This window comes from Hordeum vulgare, chromosome 3H, assembly GCF_904849725.1.
Source record: "Hordeum vulgare subsp. vulgare chromosome 3H, MorexV3_pseudomolecules_assembly, whole genome shotgun sequence".
Taxonomy (NCBI): domain Eukaryota; kingdom Viridiplantae; phylum Streptophyta; class Magnoliopsida; order Poales; family Poaceae; genus Hordeum; species Hordeum vulgare.
The window spans coordinates 485,541,708-485,556,979 of record NC_058520.1 but is presented as its reverse complement, the minus strand read 5'-3'; the positions used below and the strand labels follow the sequence as shown (position 1 = coordinate 485,556,979).

At 45.9% G+C, this 15,272-nt stretch overlaps 1 protein-coding gene across 1 annotated transcript; it reads right to left on the bottom strand.

Annotated features, from left to right (window-relative positions):
- Positions 1-11,160: 11,160 nt before the first annotated feature.
- LOC123444406 (50S ribosomal protein L13, chloroplastic) lies at positions 11,161-13,639 on the bottom strand. The gene is made up of 4 exons (XM_045121107.1): positions 13,256-13,639; positions 12,602-12,787; positions 12,026-12,196; positions 11,161-11,534 (listed from the first exon to the last, which is right to left on the bottom strand). Exons 1-4 carry the CDS (start codon positions 13,469-13,471, stop codon positions 11,418-11,420), a joined length of 690 nt encoding a protein of 229 aa, XP_044977042.1. The 5' UTR covers positions 13,472-13,639; the 3' UTR covers positions 11,161-11,417.
- Positions 13,640-15,272: the final 1,633 nt, after the last annotated feature.

Below are 15,272 nucleotides of genomic sequence, written 5' to 3'. Positions count from 1 at the left end.
CCAGTGTCGCAACTACAAGGATTTCCCCTTGCCATGCGCCACCATCCAGAGGGATTAGAGGTTCGACAACCTCATCAAGTTCTATCTTCCTCCCACTCAGTTCTTTCGAGAGAAACTCCTTCTCAAGAAAAGCTCCGTTTTTAGCACCAAACACTTTGCCCTTGGATTTGAGATAGAAGGTATACCCAACTGTCTCTTTTGGGTAACCTATGAAGACGCACTTTTCCGCTTTGGGTTCCAGCTTTTCAGGCTGAAGCTTTTTGACATAAGTATCACATCCCCAAACTTTAAGAAACGACAACTTTGGTCTTTTGCCATACCACAGTTCGTATGGTGTCATCTCAACGGATTTTGATGGTGCCCTATTTAAAGTGAATACAACTGTCTCTAATGCATAACCCCAAAACGATAACATCAAATCGGTAAGAGACATCATAGATCGCACCATCTCTAATAAAGTACGATTACGACGTTCGGACACACCATTACCTGTCGTGTTCCAGGCGGTGTCAGCTGTGAAACAATTCCACATTGTCTTAAGTGAGCACCAAACTCGAAACTCAGATATTCACCCCCACGATCAGACAATAGGAACTTGATCTTCTTGTTACGATGATTTTCAACTTCACTCTAAAATTGCTTGAACTTCTCAAACGTTTCAGACTTGTGCTTATTAAGTAGACATAACCATATCTACTCAAATCGTCAGTGAAGGTGAGAAAATAACGATATCCGCCGCACGCCTCCACACTCATCGGACCGCACACATTGGTATGTATGATTTCTAACAAGTCACTTGCATGCTCCATTATTCCAGAGAACGGAGTCTTAGTCATCTTGCCCATGAGGCATGGTTCGCACGTGTCAAGTGAATCAAAGTCAAGTGACTCCAAAAGTCCATCGGAATGGAGTTTCTTCATGCGCTTTACACCAATATGACCTAAGCGGCAGTGCCACAAAAACATGGCGATATCATTGTTAACTCTAACTCTTTTGGTCTCAATGTTATGTATATGTGTATCATTGCTATCAAGATTCAATATGAACAATCCTCTCACATTGGGTGCATGACCATAAAAGATATTACTCATAGAAATAGAACAACCATTATTCTCTGACTTAAACGAGTAACCGTCTCGCAATAAACAAGATCTAGATATAATGTTCATGCTTAACGCAGGCACTAAATAACAATTATTTAAGTTGATAACTAATCCTGATGCTAACTGAAGTGAAACTATGCCGACGGCGATTGCATCAACCTAGGAACCATTTCCCACGCGCATCGTCACTTCATCTTTCACCAGCATTCGTTTATTCCGCAGTTCCTGTTTCGAGTTGCAAATATGAGCAACAGAACCCCCAAGCACTACTACGAGAGTTGGTTAAGTACACATCAATAACATGTATATCGAATATACCAGATTTTTCCTTGGCCGCCTTCTTATCAGCCAGATACTTGGGGTAGTTGCGCTTCCAGTGACCCAGTCCCTTGCAATAATAACACTGTTTCAGGCTTAGGTCCAACCTTGGGTTTCTTAGTCGGATTGGCAACAGGCTTGTCGCTCTTCTTGGAGTTACCCTTCTTGCCTTTGTCATTTCTCTTGAAACTAGTGGTCTTATTGACCATCAACACTTGATTCTCTTTCCGAAGTTCTGACTCTACGACTTTCAGCATCGCAAATAACTCGTCGGGTGACTTGTCCATCCCTTGCATGTTATAGTTCAACACAAAGCTCTTGTAGCTTGGTGGCAATGATTGAAGAATTCTGTCGGTGATAGCCTCTTGCGGGAGTTCAATCCCCAACTCAGCTAAACGGTTTGAGTACCCAGACATTTTGAGCACATGTTCACTGACAGACGAATTCTCCTCCATCTTGCAAGCATAGAATTTATCGGAGGTCTCATACCCCTCGATCTGGGCGCTCTTCTGAAAGATAAACTTCAACTCCTGGAACATCTCAAATGCTCCATGACGCTCAAAGCAACGTTGAAGTCCCGGCTCTAAGCCATACAAGACTGCACATTGAACTACTGAGTAGTCCTCCTTACGTGTTAACCAAGCGTTCTTAACATCTTGGTCAGTCGTAGCGGGTGGTTCATCTCCTAGTGCAGGATTAAGGACATAATCCTTCTTCCCAACTTGTAGGAGCAACTTAAGATTATGAGCCGAGTCTACAAAGTTGCTTCCATCATCTTTCAACTTAGCTTTCTCTAGGAACGTATTAAAATTCAGGGTGACTGTCGCGTGAGCCATTGATCTACAACACAAATTATTCAAAGTGGACTTAGACTATGTTCAAGATAATTAGAGTTTAACTAATCAAATTACTTGCTAAACTCCCACTCAAAAAGTACATCTCTCTAGTCATTTGAGTGGTTCATGATCCAAATTCACTAACTATCATCACGTGAGTTGAGAATAGTTCAGTGGTGAGCATCTCTATGCTAATTGATACGTCTCAAACATATCTATAATTTTTTATGTTTCACGTTGTTATCTTGTCTTCTTTGTATGTTTTATGTACCTTTTTTATATCTTTTTTGGGGACTAACTTATTGATTCAGTGCCAAGTGCCAGTTCCTGTTTTTCCGTGTTTTTGACTCTTTTTAGATGTGATTTTGGAACGGAGTCCAAACGGAATAAAATCCCCGAAATGATTTTTTCCCGAACGAAAGAAGACCAGGGAACCTTTGGGCCAGGCCAGATGGGCCCCTGGGAGCCCACAAGCTTGCACCACGCCACCAAGGGGGAGGCGGCGGTGGGCAAGCTTGTGGCTTCCGTGGCCGCCTCCTGACCTAGGTTTTGCGCCTATATATTCCCAAATATTCCGTAAAAAATCAGGGGAGCCTCGAAAATACTTTTCCGCCGCCACAAGATTCCGTTTCCGCGAGATCTCATCTGGAGACCCTTCCCGACGCCCTGCCGGAGGGGACTTTGGAGGTGGAGGGCTTCTTCATCATCATCATCGCCGCTCCAATGACTCGTGAGTAGTTCACTTCAGACCTACGGGTCCGTAGATAGTAGCTAGATGGCTTCTTCTCTCTCTTGGATCTTCAATACAAAGTTCTCCATGATCTTCATGGAGATCTATCCGATGTAATCTTCTTTGGCGGTGTGTTTGTCGAGATCCGATGAATTGTGGACTTGTGATCAGATTATCTATGATATATATTTGAGTCTTTGTTGATTTCTTATATGCATGATTTGATATCCTTGTAAGTCTCTCCGAGTCTTGGGTTTTGTTTGGCCAACTAGATCTATGATTCTTGCAATGGGAGAAGTGCTTGGTTTTGGGTTCTGCCATGTGGTGACCTTTCCCAGTGACAGTAGGGGCAGCAAGGCACACATCAAGCAGTTGCCATCAAGGATAAAAAGATGGGGGTTTTATCATTTGTTTGAGATTATCCCTCTACATCATGTCATCTTGCTTAAGGCGTTACTCTGTTCTTATGGACTTAATACACTAGATGCATGCTGGATAGCGGTCGATGTGTGGAGTAATAGTAGTAGATGCAGAAAGTATTGGTCTACTTGTTTCGGACGTGATGCCTATAAAAATAATCATTGCATAGATATCGTCACGACTCTGCACAGTTCTACCAATTGCTCGGCAGTAATTTGTTCACCCACCGTCTACTTGCTTTCATGATAGAAGCCACTAGTAAACACTACGGCCCCCGGGTCTATTCACATCCATCGTTTACAACTCCGATTTTACTTTGCCTTGTTACTTTGTTACTTTCAGTTCTCACTTGGCAAACAATCTATAAGGGATTGACAACCCCTTCATAGAGTTGGGTGCAAGCTTTTGTGTTTGTGCAGGTTAGTGAGATACTCTTCCGCCGTATTGATACCTTGGTTCTCAAACTGATGGAAATACTTACCGTCGCTGTGCTACATCACCCTTTCCGCTTCGAGGGAATGCCAACATGCCGTAGTAGGAGTATTTCTGGCACAATTGCCAGGGGTACACAGCAAACATCACTAATCATATCAACTATACGATTCATGCTCGACCTTTCGGTCTCTTGTGTTCCGAGGCCATGTCTGCACATGCTAGGCTCGTCAAGCTTAACCCGAGTGTTCCGTGTGTGCAACTGTTTTGCACCCGTTGTATGTGAACATTGAGTCTATCACACCCGATCATCACGTGATGTCTCGAAACGACGAACTGTAGCAACGGTGCACAGTCGGGGAGAACACAATTTCGTTTTGAAATTTTAGTGAGAGATCACCTTATAATGCTATCGTCGTTCTAAGCAAAATAAGATGCATAAAAGGATTAACATCACATGCAATTCATAAGTGACATGATATGGCCATCATCTTGTGCTTCTTGATCTCCATCACCAAAGCATCGGCATGATCTTCTTGTCACCGGCGCCACACCATGATATCCATCATCATGATCTCCACCAACGTGTTGCCATCAAGGTTGTCGTGCTACTTATGCTATTACTACTAAAGCTACGACCTACCAATATAGTAAACGCATCTGCAAACACAAACGTTAGTTTAAAGACAACCCTATGGCTCCTGCCGGTTGTTGTAGCATCGACGTGCAAGTCGATATTAACTATTATAGCATGATCATCTCATACATCCAATATATCACATCACGTCATTGGCCATATCATATCACAAGCATACCCTGCAAAAACATGTTAGACGTCCTCTAATTTTTTGTGTTACATGCTTTACGTGGCTGCTATGGGTATCTAGTATGATCGCATCTTACTTACGCAAAACCACACCGGAGATGTGCAAATTGCTATTTAACCTCTCCAAGGACCGCCTCGGTCAAAACCAATTCAACTAAAGTTGGAGAAACCGACACCCGCCAGTCATCTTTATACAACGAGGTTGCATGTCAATCGATGAAAACAGTCTCTCGTAAGAGTACGAGTTATGTCGGTTCGGGCCACTTCGATCCAACAATACCGCCGAATCGAGAAAATACTAAGGAGGGCAGCAAATCGAACATCACCGTCCACAAAACCTTTTGTGTTCTACTCGAGATAACATCTACACATGAACCTAGCTCATGATGCCACTGTTGGGGAACGTTGCATGGGAAACAAAAAAATTCCTACGCACACGAAGACCTATCATGGTGATGTCCATCTACAAGAGGAGATCTGGATCTACATACCCTTGTAGATCACACAGCAAGAAGTGTTAAGAAACGCGGTTGATGTAGTGGAACGTCTTCACGTCCCTCGAACCGTCCCACGAACCGTCCCGCGATCCGTCCCACGATCCGTTCCGGTCTAGTGCCGAACAGCCGGCACCTCCGCGTTCAGCACACGTACAGCTCGACAATGATCTCGACCTTCTTGATCCAGTAAGCAAGACGGAGAAGTAGATGAGTTATCCGGCAGCGTGACGACGCTCCGGTGGTGGTGATGATCCTTTTATTTTCTTTTATTTTCTTTTGGTATTTTCTTATGTGGTGCCATGTGCCCCTTGGACTTACTCCACCAGCCCACTATAGACTTGTGGCGCCACCCTAGTGCCTTGGGCTCACTCCCGGGTGGGTGGGGCCCTCCCGGTGAACTCCCCGAACCCATTCGTCACTCCCGGTACACTGCCGGAATTACCTGAAACTTTCCGGTGACCAAATGAAACCATCCTATATATCAATCTTCGTTTCTGGACCATTTTGGAAACCCTCGTGACGTCCGTGATCTCATCCGGGACTCCAAACAACATTCGGTAACCACACATATAACTCAACTATACTAAAACATCATCGAACCTTAAGTGTGCAGACCCTGCGGGTTCGAGAACTATGTAGACATGCCCCGAGGTACTCGGTCAATATCCAATAGCGGGACCTGGATGCCCATATTGGATCCTACATATTCTCCGAAGATCTTATCGGTTAAACCTTGGTGTCGAGGATTCATATAATCACGTATGTCATTCACTTATACCTTCGGTATGTTACTTGCCCGATATTCGATCGTCGGCATCCACATGCCTTTTTCAATCTCGTTACCGGCAAGTCTCTTTACTCGTTCCGTAATACAAGATCCCGTGACTTACACTTAGTCACATTGCTTGCAAGGCTTGTGTGTGATGTTGTATTACCGAGTGGGCCCCGAGATACATCTCCGTCACACGGAGTGACAAATCCTAGTCTTGATCCATACTAACTCAACGGACACCTTCGGAGATACCTGTAGAGCACCTTTATAGTCACCCAGTTACGTTGCGACGTTTGATGCACACAAGGTATTCCTCCAGTGCCAGTGAATTATATGATCGCATGGTCATAGGAACAAATACTTGACACGTAGAAAACAATAGCAATAAAACGACACGATCAATATGCTACGTTCATAGTTTGGGTCTAGTCCATCACATGATTCTCCTAATGATGTGATCCAGTTATCAAGTTACAACACTTGCATATAGTCAGAAAACCTTGACTATCATTGATCAACTGGCTAGCCAACTAGAGGCTTGCTAGGGACATTGTTTTGTCTATGTATCCACACATGTATCTATGTTTTTATTCAATATAATTATAGCATGGATAATAAATGATTATATTTAAACAGGAAATATAATAATAACTATTTATCATTGCCTCTTGGGCGTATTTCCAACGGAGGTATCTCAGGGCCCACTCGGTAATACAACATCACAACAAGCTTGCAAGCAATGTGACTAAAGAGTTAGCCACGAGATCTTTTATTACGGAACAAGTAAAGAGACTTATTAGTAACGAGATTTAACTAAGCATGGAGATACCGACGATCGAATCTCGGGCAAGTAACGTACCAATCGACAAAGGGAATTGTATACGGGATTGATTGAATCCTTGACATCGAGGTTCGGCCAATATAGATCTTCGTAGAATATGTAGGAACCAATATGGGCATCCAGGTCCAGCTATTGGTTATTGACCGGAGAGTGTCTCGATCATGTCTGCATAGTTCTCGAACCCTTAGTGTCTACACACTTAACGTTCGATGACGATATAAGCATAATCGAGTCATTGTGTTGGTGACCGAAGGTTGTTTGGAGTCCCGGATGAGATCCCGTACATGACGAGGAACTCCTAAATGGTCCGGAGGTGAAGATTGATATATAGGATGAAGGTCATCGGAGTCCGGAAGTGTTTCGGGGCACATCGAGGAAGTGGCGGAAAACCGGAAGGAGTTTTGGGAGGCCCCGGCAATTGTTGGGTGAGCCTCATGGGCCAAGGAGAAGGGGCACCGCAGCCCACCAGAGGGCTGGGTGCAGCCCCACACTCCTTCCCACTTCGGCCGAAGGGAAGGTGGCCTCCTCCTAGGGCGCCGACCAGCCCAACTTAGGTGGCAAGGTACCCAAGTGGGAGGGGCCACCCCAACCCTAGTCGTTGCCCCACCTTGGACGCCAGCCCCTAGGGGAAACCCTAGGGCACCCTCTCCTCCTCCCTTCCCCCTATATATAGAGAGGTAGACAAAGGGCAGCACCACGACATCTTTCCACGGCGCTGCTCCTCCTCTCCCTCGTAGTTCTTCTCCTCTAAACATCGTGCGGCGAAGCCCTGCTGAGTTGTCACCACCATCACCTCACCACGCCGTCGTGGTGTCAGAGGACTCGGGTTGCTACTTCACCATCGCCCGCTTGATCGAGGAGGTTAACGCGTCATCAAGTTGTACGTGTGTTGAACATGGAGGTGCCGTCCGTTCGGTGCTGGATCGGGAGTTCATGGGACGGACCGTGATTGGATTGCGAAGAAGTACCATTACATGAACCGCATTCTTGAAAACTTTCGCTTAGCAATCTACAAGGGTATGTAGATTCAATCTCTCCTCTCGTAGATGTGCATCTCCTAGATCGATCTTGGTGAGCGTAGCAAATTTTTTTTCTTTCCCATGCAACGTTCCCCAACACCGGCGGCAGACGACCGTGCAAGACCCATCGTTCTTGACCATGACGATGAGGAAAAAGACAAACATGAAGAAGAGGACGGTGAGGAAGAAAATAAGTCTACGCCTCACCGGCACTAGACGCGACTCTATGCTCGTCGCGGCTAGACAAGTAGGTTGTACCCCAATCCCTCACCCCGATGTACTCGACCAATTAGGCATGAACTGAAGATGTGTTCAATCCTCCCACCCTCAATGTGTTCAACCCCCTCCCTCCCTCGACGTGTTCAATCACCTCCCTCACTCTCATATCGCATGCTCAATTAAATCTAGCTCATCCTCGACAGAATTACTCTACGGAGATCAAAGAAACTTACTGTCATTGCCGATGCACTCCAGTGGAGGTGTGAAGTCGATTCGGTGGTCGCCGCCATTGTAGATCCTGGTGGTGTCGCTCCGGTGCTCGAAGTCGCTAGTGTGAGTGGGGAAGAGGGGAGAGAGCGACGAGGAAGGGAGGTGAGGGTAATTTGTGACAGTGCTTCACGAAACAACACGACTTCTCGAGACTACATCCACGCGTGCAACCGCCCATGCCCATGTGCCTAGGGTTGCACCGCTCGGGCCTGGCTCCACAAAAATGGTCGATCTGAGCATTCTCGTGGATGCATGCCGAGAGGTGCTTTAAGGTTAGTGCTATGCAGGCCAATCGGTCCATGTGCGTAACAAACGGTCCAACTACTTCCCGCACGGGCCTGGCCCGACCTAATACAGCCTACCAAACGCGTCCTTGAGAATTTGAGAATGTATTCCACATGGCTAAGGGGCATGTTCACGCTGATCCGCAAAGTGGACACTGTATCGTCCGATTCGTGTGGAATCTCAAAACACCGACATATCACATCATCGTCCGACTACAACCAAAATGTGACAAGCATGTTTAGTTTTTACATGTCCGATTACAAAAAATATCAATCCGAGAGTCCGACCGAAAAATGGGATTTTCCACCCTATCAGACTAGCAATCCAAGACTCCACGCTCAATTTTCCGTCATCGTCGTCTTGGCCAACGCCGTCTCCTTTTCCGACGCCTTCTTCTACGCCGCCTCCTTTTGCGCCGCGTCCATGCTCTCCAACTCATTCTTCTGTCATGGCAACATCTTGAAATGGGTGGCTTGCATGATCATTCTTATGTCCTCATTTAAATCCTTCATCTTCAAGGTGAGCATCTTCCCATCCTCCTAAGTGGTTACAATCTCTACTTTCTTCTCCTTGAGCACGGTGCTCTTCGAGCATGACTTTCTTCTCTTCGAGCTTGGGCTTCTTCTCGGTGCCGCCATCAATGTTAACCTCTTGGCCTTGCATGCCTTCTTGAGGTAGCCCTTGACGTATGCCTCCTTCTTTTCCGCGAATATGTCTTTAAACTTCTTTGTCATCTTGGTCGTCACACCTTCTTGCTTCGCGCTCTTCTCCTCCCACTCCTTTCACCAAAACTCTCTTCTAACCTTCTTGTGCAGTACTTTTGTTGGGTCTTTTGGATCATCGGTTTATTTCTCGGTGCCATGGGCGATGGTCCTGGCAATGTATAACCACTTGGGTTGTCCATTCAAGTTCAACCAGCAATGCATGACGATGAAGTTTTTCTTCTTCAACTCCAAGAACACACTACACGCACAAAGAAGTCTACAAAATAAAACATTGTCAACAATGCATATATGACGGGGTCATGTATGTGGGGTTAATGCCCAAGAGCCCAGCCTCGTCGCCCACCAGGAGGCCCATGAGGCTCAAGACGTGACACAAACCCTTGAAGGCCAGACGACATTTTTGACGTCCCAGACTAGAGGGTGGCATCGCCCAATATTTGCATCTGACATCTACACCCTAGGCCTCTCCTGCCTATATAAACGGAGGACTAGGGTCCCTCTCGATCATCTATTATCAGATAGGATAACTCTCGATAGCAATCTCACACACCATTTTAACCCCTCGCATGATGTATCCCTTCACCATGAATAACCAAAACCAGCAGGACATAGGGTATTACTCTCCAAAGGCCCAAACCTGGATAAACCCCTCGTGTGACCTTTGATCTGTGAATCCCAATTGCGCTTGGCACCCTGTCTAAGGATTTCGCGGAAATCTGCTCCGTTAATATACAGCTACAAATCATCAAGAAAACAATGCATATCCGGATACAAATCATCAACAAAACAATGCATATCCGGATACAAATCATCAACAAAATAATGCATATCCGGTTACAAAACAATGCATATCCAGCTATAAATGCTCAACAAAACAATGCATAGACATCCATCGACAAATGATCAACAAAATAAAGCATATCCGTCTACAAAATAATGCATATCCGACCACACTATGCATATCCGGCAAGTGATCTACACAACAATGCATATCCGACTACAAATCTATGCATATCCGCCAAAATGATCTATAAAACTATGCATATCCGGCTACGAACGATCTACGAAAGTACTCATATTAACAACTTACTTGCTCAAAGATTTGCGCACCACTTGGCCACCATGCGATGAATTGTCTCTAAGTGCGTACAATACTTTGACACGGCCTCTTGGATGATGTATCATCGATAGTTGAGAGACTTTGGTTCATGGTTTGTGGATGACCGCGTCGTTGTACCTAAGTGTGAATGTTGGCCCCAAAAGTTATGTCATTTTGCTTTGTGTCATGGATCGGATCCACGCTAGTCGCCAACCATGCGTCACACAACGGCTTGTCCTCCCGCATGTTGAAGTTTTCTCTTATACCCCTCCTTTTTGGATCGACAGCATATTCATCTGGATCCCCGTCCTGCTGTCCGGCGGCCCAATTCTGTTGTTGTGTGTTCGTGGCCCGGTTGGGTGAACATGCCGAAATGGGTGTATCCCGACAGTGTGCCCGACTTGGTGAACGTGTTGGACTGGGTGTACTGTGATCCCGGATGGGTTTACAAGTTCTTCCACGACAACCACCTGGGCAATGACGATGAGCAGCAGCGAGCTGTGGAAGCGGCTCTTGTCGGTGCATAAGCACGAGACGGCGGCCCTGGCGAATGGCTGGCAGGCCCGGCGAGACTGCCTCCAAGGACAATGGAGGAGGTGTCCGACGGCGAGTCTGCACTCACACCATGCGCAAAGGCACTTTGAAGTCGTCATGGCGGAGGAGTTGTGGAAGCAGGATGCGCCATTGGTCTCCGTGTTCCGGATGCTATAATCGGAGCAGCCTGCATCATCTCACTGTTTCACACAACTTCCAACTCAAAATACCTGATTCGCAGATAACATCTTTTGAACGTAACTGAGATTCTGGTCAAAATTTACACCATCCAATGGAAAGCTGAGATGTTGGATTGCATCAAATCGTACCATACGACATAAGAATGACCGAAAGGAATGAAAGCTTTTGCACAAACATGATTAAATTACAAAAAAAATCATACACCATCTGGACAGATGACATGAATGTTCCGGTCACATTCCTAACAGTTGGGCCGAGTTGCTGTATCTTTTTCAATACCCAGGGATTCTCTAGCCAGACTTTGTTATTCTTTTGTCTCTGATAGGCAGTGGAACAGGTTTTTGAGCAACATGTGGGTGTTCTGATCCTTTGTACACCTTGAGGTGGGTAAATAGTCTTCTCCCCAGCTGCAAAATGGTCCAACGATTGAGAAGAACACACAGAAAACCGGTCAATTTGGGGAAAGTGAGGAAACTAAGTATGTAACTAGCACTTAATAGGAGAGTAGGCAGAGTCAAAGGGTTTAGAAACCAAAGGTATTTTCAAGCCAACATGGGCGGTTCAAAGAACACATCCAATACTTTGTTAGCCGGGTCATCCGAGCACTCAAGTTGTGAGCAAACATTTTGGACTGGATGTAATTCCTTACAAATTCATGTAAATGGTAAGGTAAAACTTATTGGCAATATTTAATTAAATTCATCTGCATTTCTAATTCTTGATACTCTCTCTGATCCAAATTAATTAACTTAGCTTTAGTACAAAGTTGTGCTAAAGCTGCATCAATTAATTTTGATCGGAGGGAGTAGTATAAATACAACTTTGGGGCACATAAAATAAATGATGCAACCAACTAGATACTATAAGAGCTAACAGGTGCCAAAAGATGATTTCTTACCCTGCCCTTAGGAAGCATGCCACGCACTGCATGTTCGATAATTCTCTCCGGAATCCTTTTCTGAAGCTGATCAAAAGTTTCCTCTTTCATTCCACCAGGACGTCCAGAGTGCCTTTTATAGAGCTTTTGTGACCGCTTTTTACCAGAAACAGCAACCTTCTCTGCATTAACCTATGTAAACATATAGTTCAGTATGTCAGCTCAGCAAAAAGTAATAGTTTCCGTAATGAAAAACCCCATTAACATGATGATATAATCCACTCCCTCCGTCCTAAAATAAGTGTCTTAACTTTAATACAACTTTGTATTAAAGTTAGTACAAAGTTAAGACACTTATTTTGGGGCGGCGGGAGTACTACTCTGTCCCATAATGTAAGATGTTTTTGCAATCTAGTTTAGCTTGCAAAAACGTCTTATATTATGGGACGAAGGGGGTAGGTTTCAGTAATCAAGATGGGCTTAGGTGTTTATTTTTCCCTCACACTAATGTGATGAACTTATTTTGCCTTGAGAAAAACACGATGTGACTGTCCTACTGTGTTATGTAAACACCATACAAGCTACTTTGGTACGTACCACAATAACAAAAGCCCCCATGTCCACACTTGGAGTGTATGTGGGCTCATTTTTCCCTCTCATATGCACTGCAATGGCAGATGCTAGCCTGCCAAGAATCTTGTCCTCTGCATCAACAACATACCACGTCTTCTCGGTAGTTACGTGATCTGCGGCTTTAGGGTACCATGTTGTGTTCCATATGTCCTGCGAATTAAATTGCTTGATCATGTTACTACACAAAAGAGGTTACACACACACATCAAGCCATGATACCAATACACCGGTTGAACATAAACAAGATAGTCATGCTAAGTTGCAAATGAGCATAAGCACTAAACAGGAGCATGGGTGGATGCGATGAGTCAATGCAACATCTGTTAAAGAACGAAATAAGGTCTACCATACTAGCTTCGTTCTTGTGTCGTATTCTCATGAAGTGCCCACTCCTGTTCGTTTATTTCATTTCGCTGAATCATACTACGTGAGCATTTGTACAATGACGGAGTAAACATGTGAGTCTGTGGCAGACTAATGATGCAAAAGATTGATGAAACTGGAAGGAACCATTTGAGAATTTCAAATCGAAACAAGTCATACAGCAGCATTACTATTCTTTTCCTGAATCGCAGCACTAGAGAATAGTAGGAGAAATATAAGGGTAGGGGCTCGTACGGGGCCGCAGAGCTCGTCGCCCTCGAACATGAAGCGCTGCTCGCGGGGAACGAGTGCGGAAAGAGGCTGCCGCTTCTGCTTGTCGCTCTGCTCGCACCGCACCGTGAGGCCAGCCGGGAAGGCGCGGCGGGGCGCGGGCCTCGCCGCGCGGCGATGGCGCCTATCGCCAGCGAAGGCAGAGGAGAGGAGCGCGGAGGCGGAGATGGCCGTAGCCATTGTAGCGGCGGTGTCTGGACCTGAGGTCGGGGGTGGGTTCACTGGAATGCCACTGGCATTTCCTTTCGAGGAGGCGGAGAGTGGAGCGGATAAGAAGGGGATAGAAGGAGGGAGGAGGAGAGAGGGAAGAAAAGAGGAGGAGGACGGGATGGGCTTTGCTCATGGGCTTCCAAGGAAAACGAGTAGGCTTGCCCTAAAAAAAACCAGATCTACCACTTCTCAAAAAAGAAAAGGGAAATGGCATATACGGAACGTCGGGATTTTGTGATTTCAGCCCCAACGCATTTCTTGCCGTCGTATATCTTAGCGTGAATCTTGACACAAAGCTGATGACACTTCACGCTCGGTAGTCGTACGGGCCGGGACGTCTCACGAGGAGAACGTCTCCGGCTCATGTTTTCTCGTTGCCGCGCACTCCTCTTCCCCATTGCACATGCAGACTCGCTTTCCACCTTATCCTAAACACTGCCACGCTTTAACCATTCCACACCATGTCATTCTGGTGATGCCGCCATACTTCAAGCACGTCGCACCTCACCTTTCACACCCCGCCATCCCGGCGAAGCGTCACCGCCCCACCACCATCGATGCTCCACGCACCACCCACCCGCGACGCCCCTCCCCCCTTCAACTCGATGCCTCGCCTCCTCGAGGTGGGCGATGGCGGGCTCGAGCCCATTCTCAGCGCCGCTCCTAGCGATGTTGCCTGCACCACCCCATGCGACACACCCTCCTCCAACAAGGCTATGTGTCTCCTCGAGCCGAGGTGGGCGGGAGCGATGGTGGCACAAAACACACAACGACGGTGATGGCAGAGCCCTCCCCGGGGTGTCAGGCTCGAGCGAGTGGACGCGCCACCCCTAATTCTTCTTGATTTGCATGTTCCATGCGTCGTCGGCTACTCACCTGGCCGTCGGGGTTCTGCATCACGAGCTTAAAGTGCCTCAACTTCTATGCGGGGGAGTGCTCAGGCTGGCCGGCAAGCTCCCGATGGTTGTTCTCTACCGAGTTTCCAGCAGTCGTGGCGGGGGCTGAAACAAGGAGCCTGCGACCTGAGCCGGTTCGGGGAACATGTGGCGGCCTCAAATGGATGTTAGTGAGATTTTTCTGCTCGATTTCTCCACCAAGACGGTCTTCATTTCGGTTAAAAATGTAGAGGAGAGTGTATTTTATTTACAACCATGGCAATTTGTGTAGGGGATTTTGCCATGAAATTGTAGTGGACAATGCATATTTTATTTGTAGCCATGGCAATTTTTGTAGTGGAATTACCATGAACATTAGTGGGTAGTGCATCTAGGTTGTCACAATACATGAAATTTGTTGAAATGTTTCGTATTCTTAGGTCCATGGCAATTTTAAGGCGAAAACAGATCTATATCATGGCATTTTTGCCATGTAGTATGGCAGCATCATTTTTTTTGCAGCCATGGCAATTGTTGTAGTGAAATTTGCCGTGAACATTTTAGTGCCTAGTGCATGTAGGCTATCACAACACATGGAATTTCTTGAAATGTTTTGTATTCTTAGGTCCATGGGAATTTTAAGGCAAAAACATATCTATATTATGGTCATTCCATGTAACATGGCAACATCATTTTCAGTATTTGAGAGGGGGTGGGGGGTGGGGGTTTCACAAGACTGAGAGGCTGACAATTTCTTACAAATTGAAACATGGTCTCATGATCATAACATATTTGTCTTGGGGTGGCATTTGTTAGAGTACACTCATGTCAACTTTTATTACAAACCTGAACCTTTTCTATCCTCCTTTGATGGCAAATCTAAACAAACTAGTGTG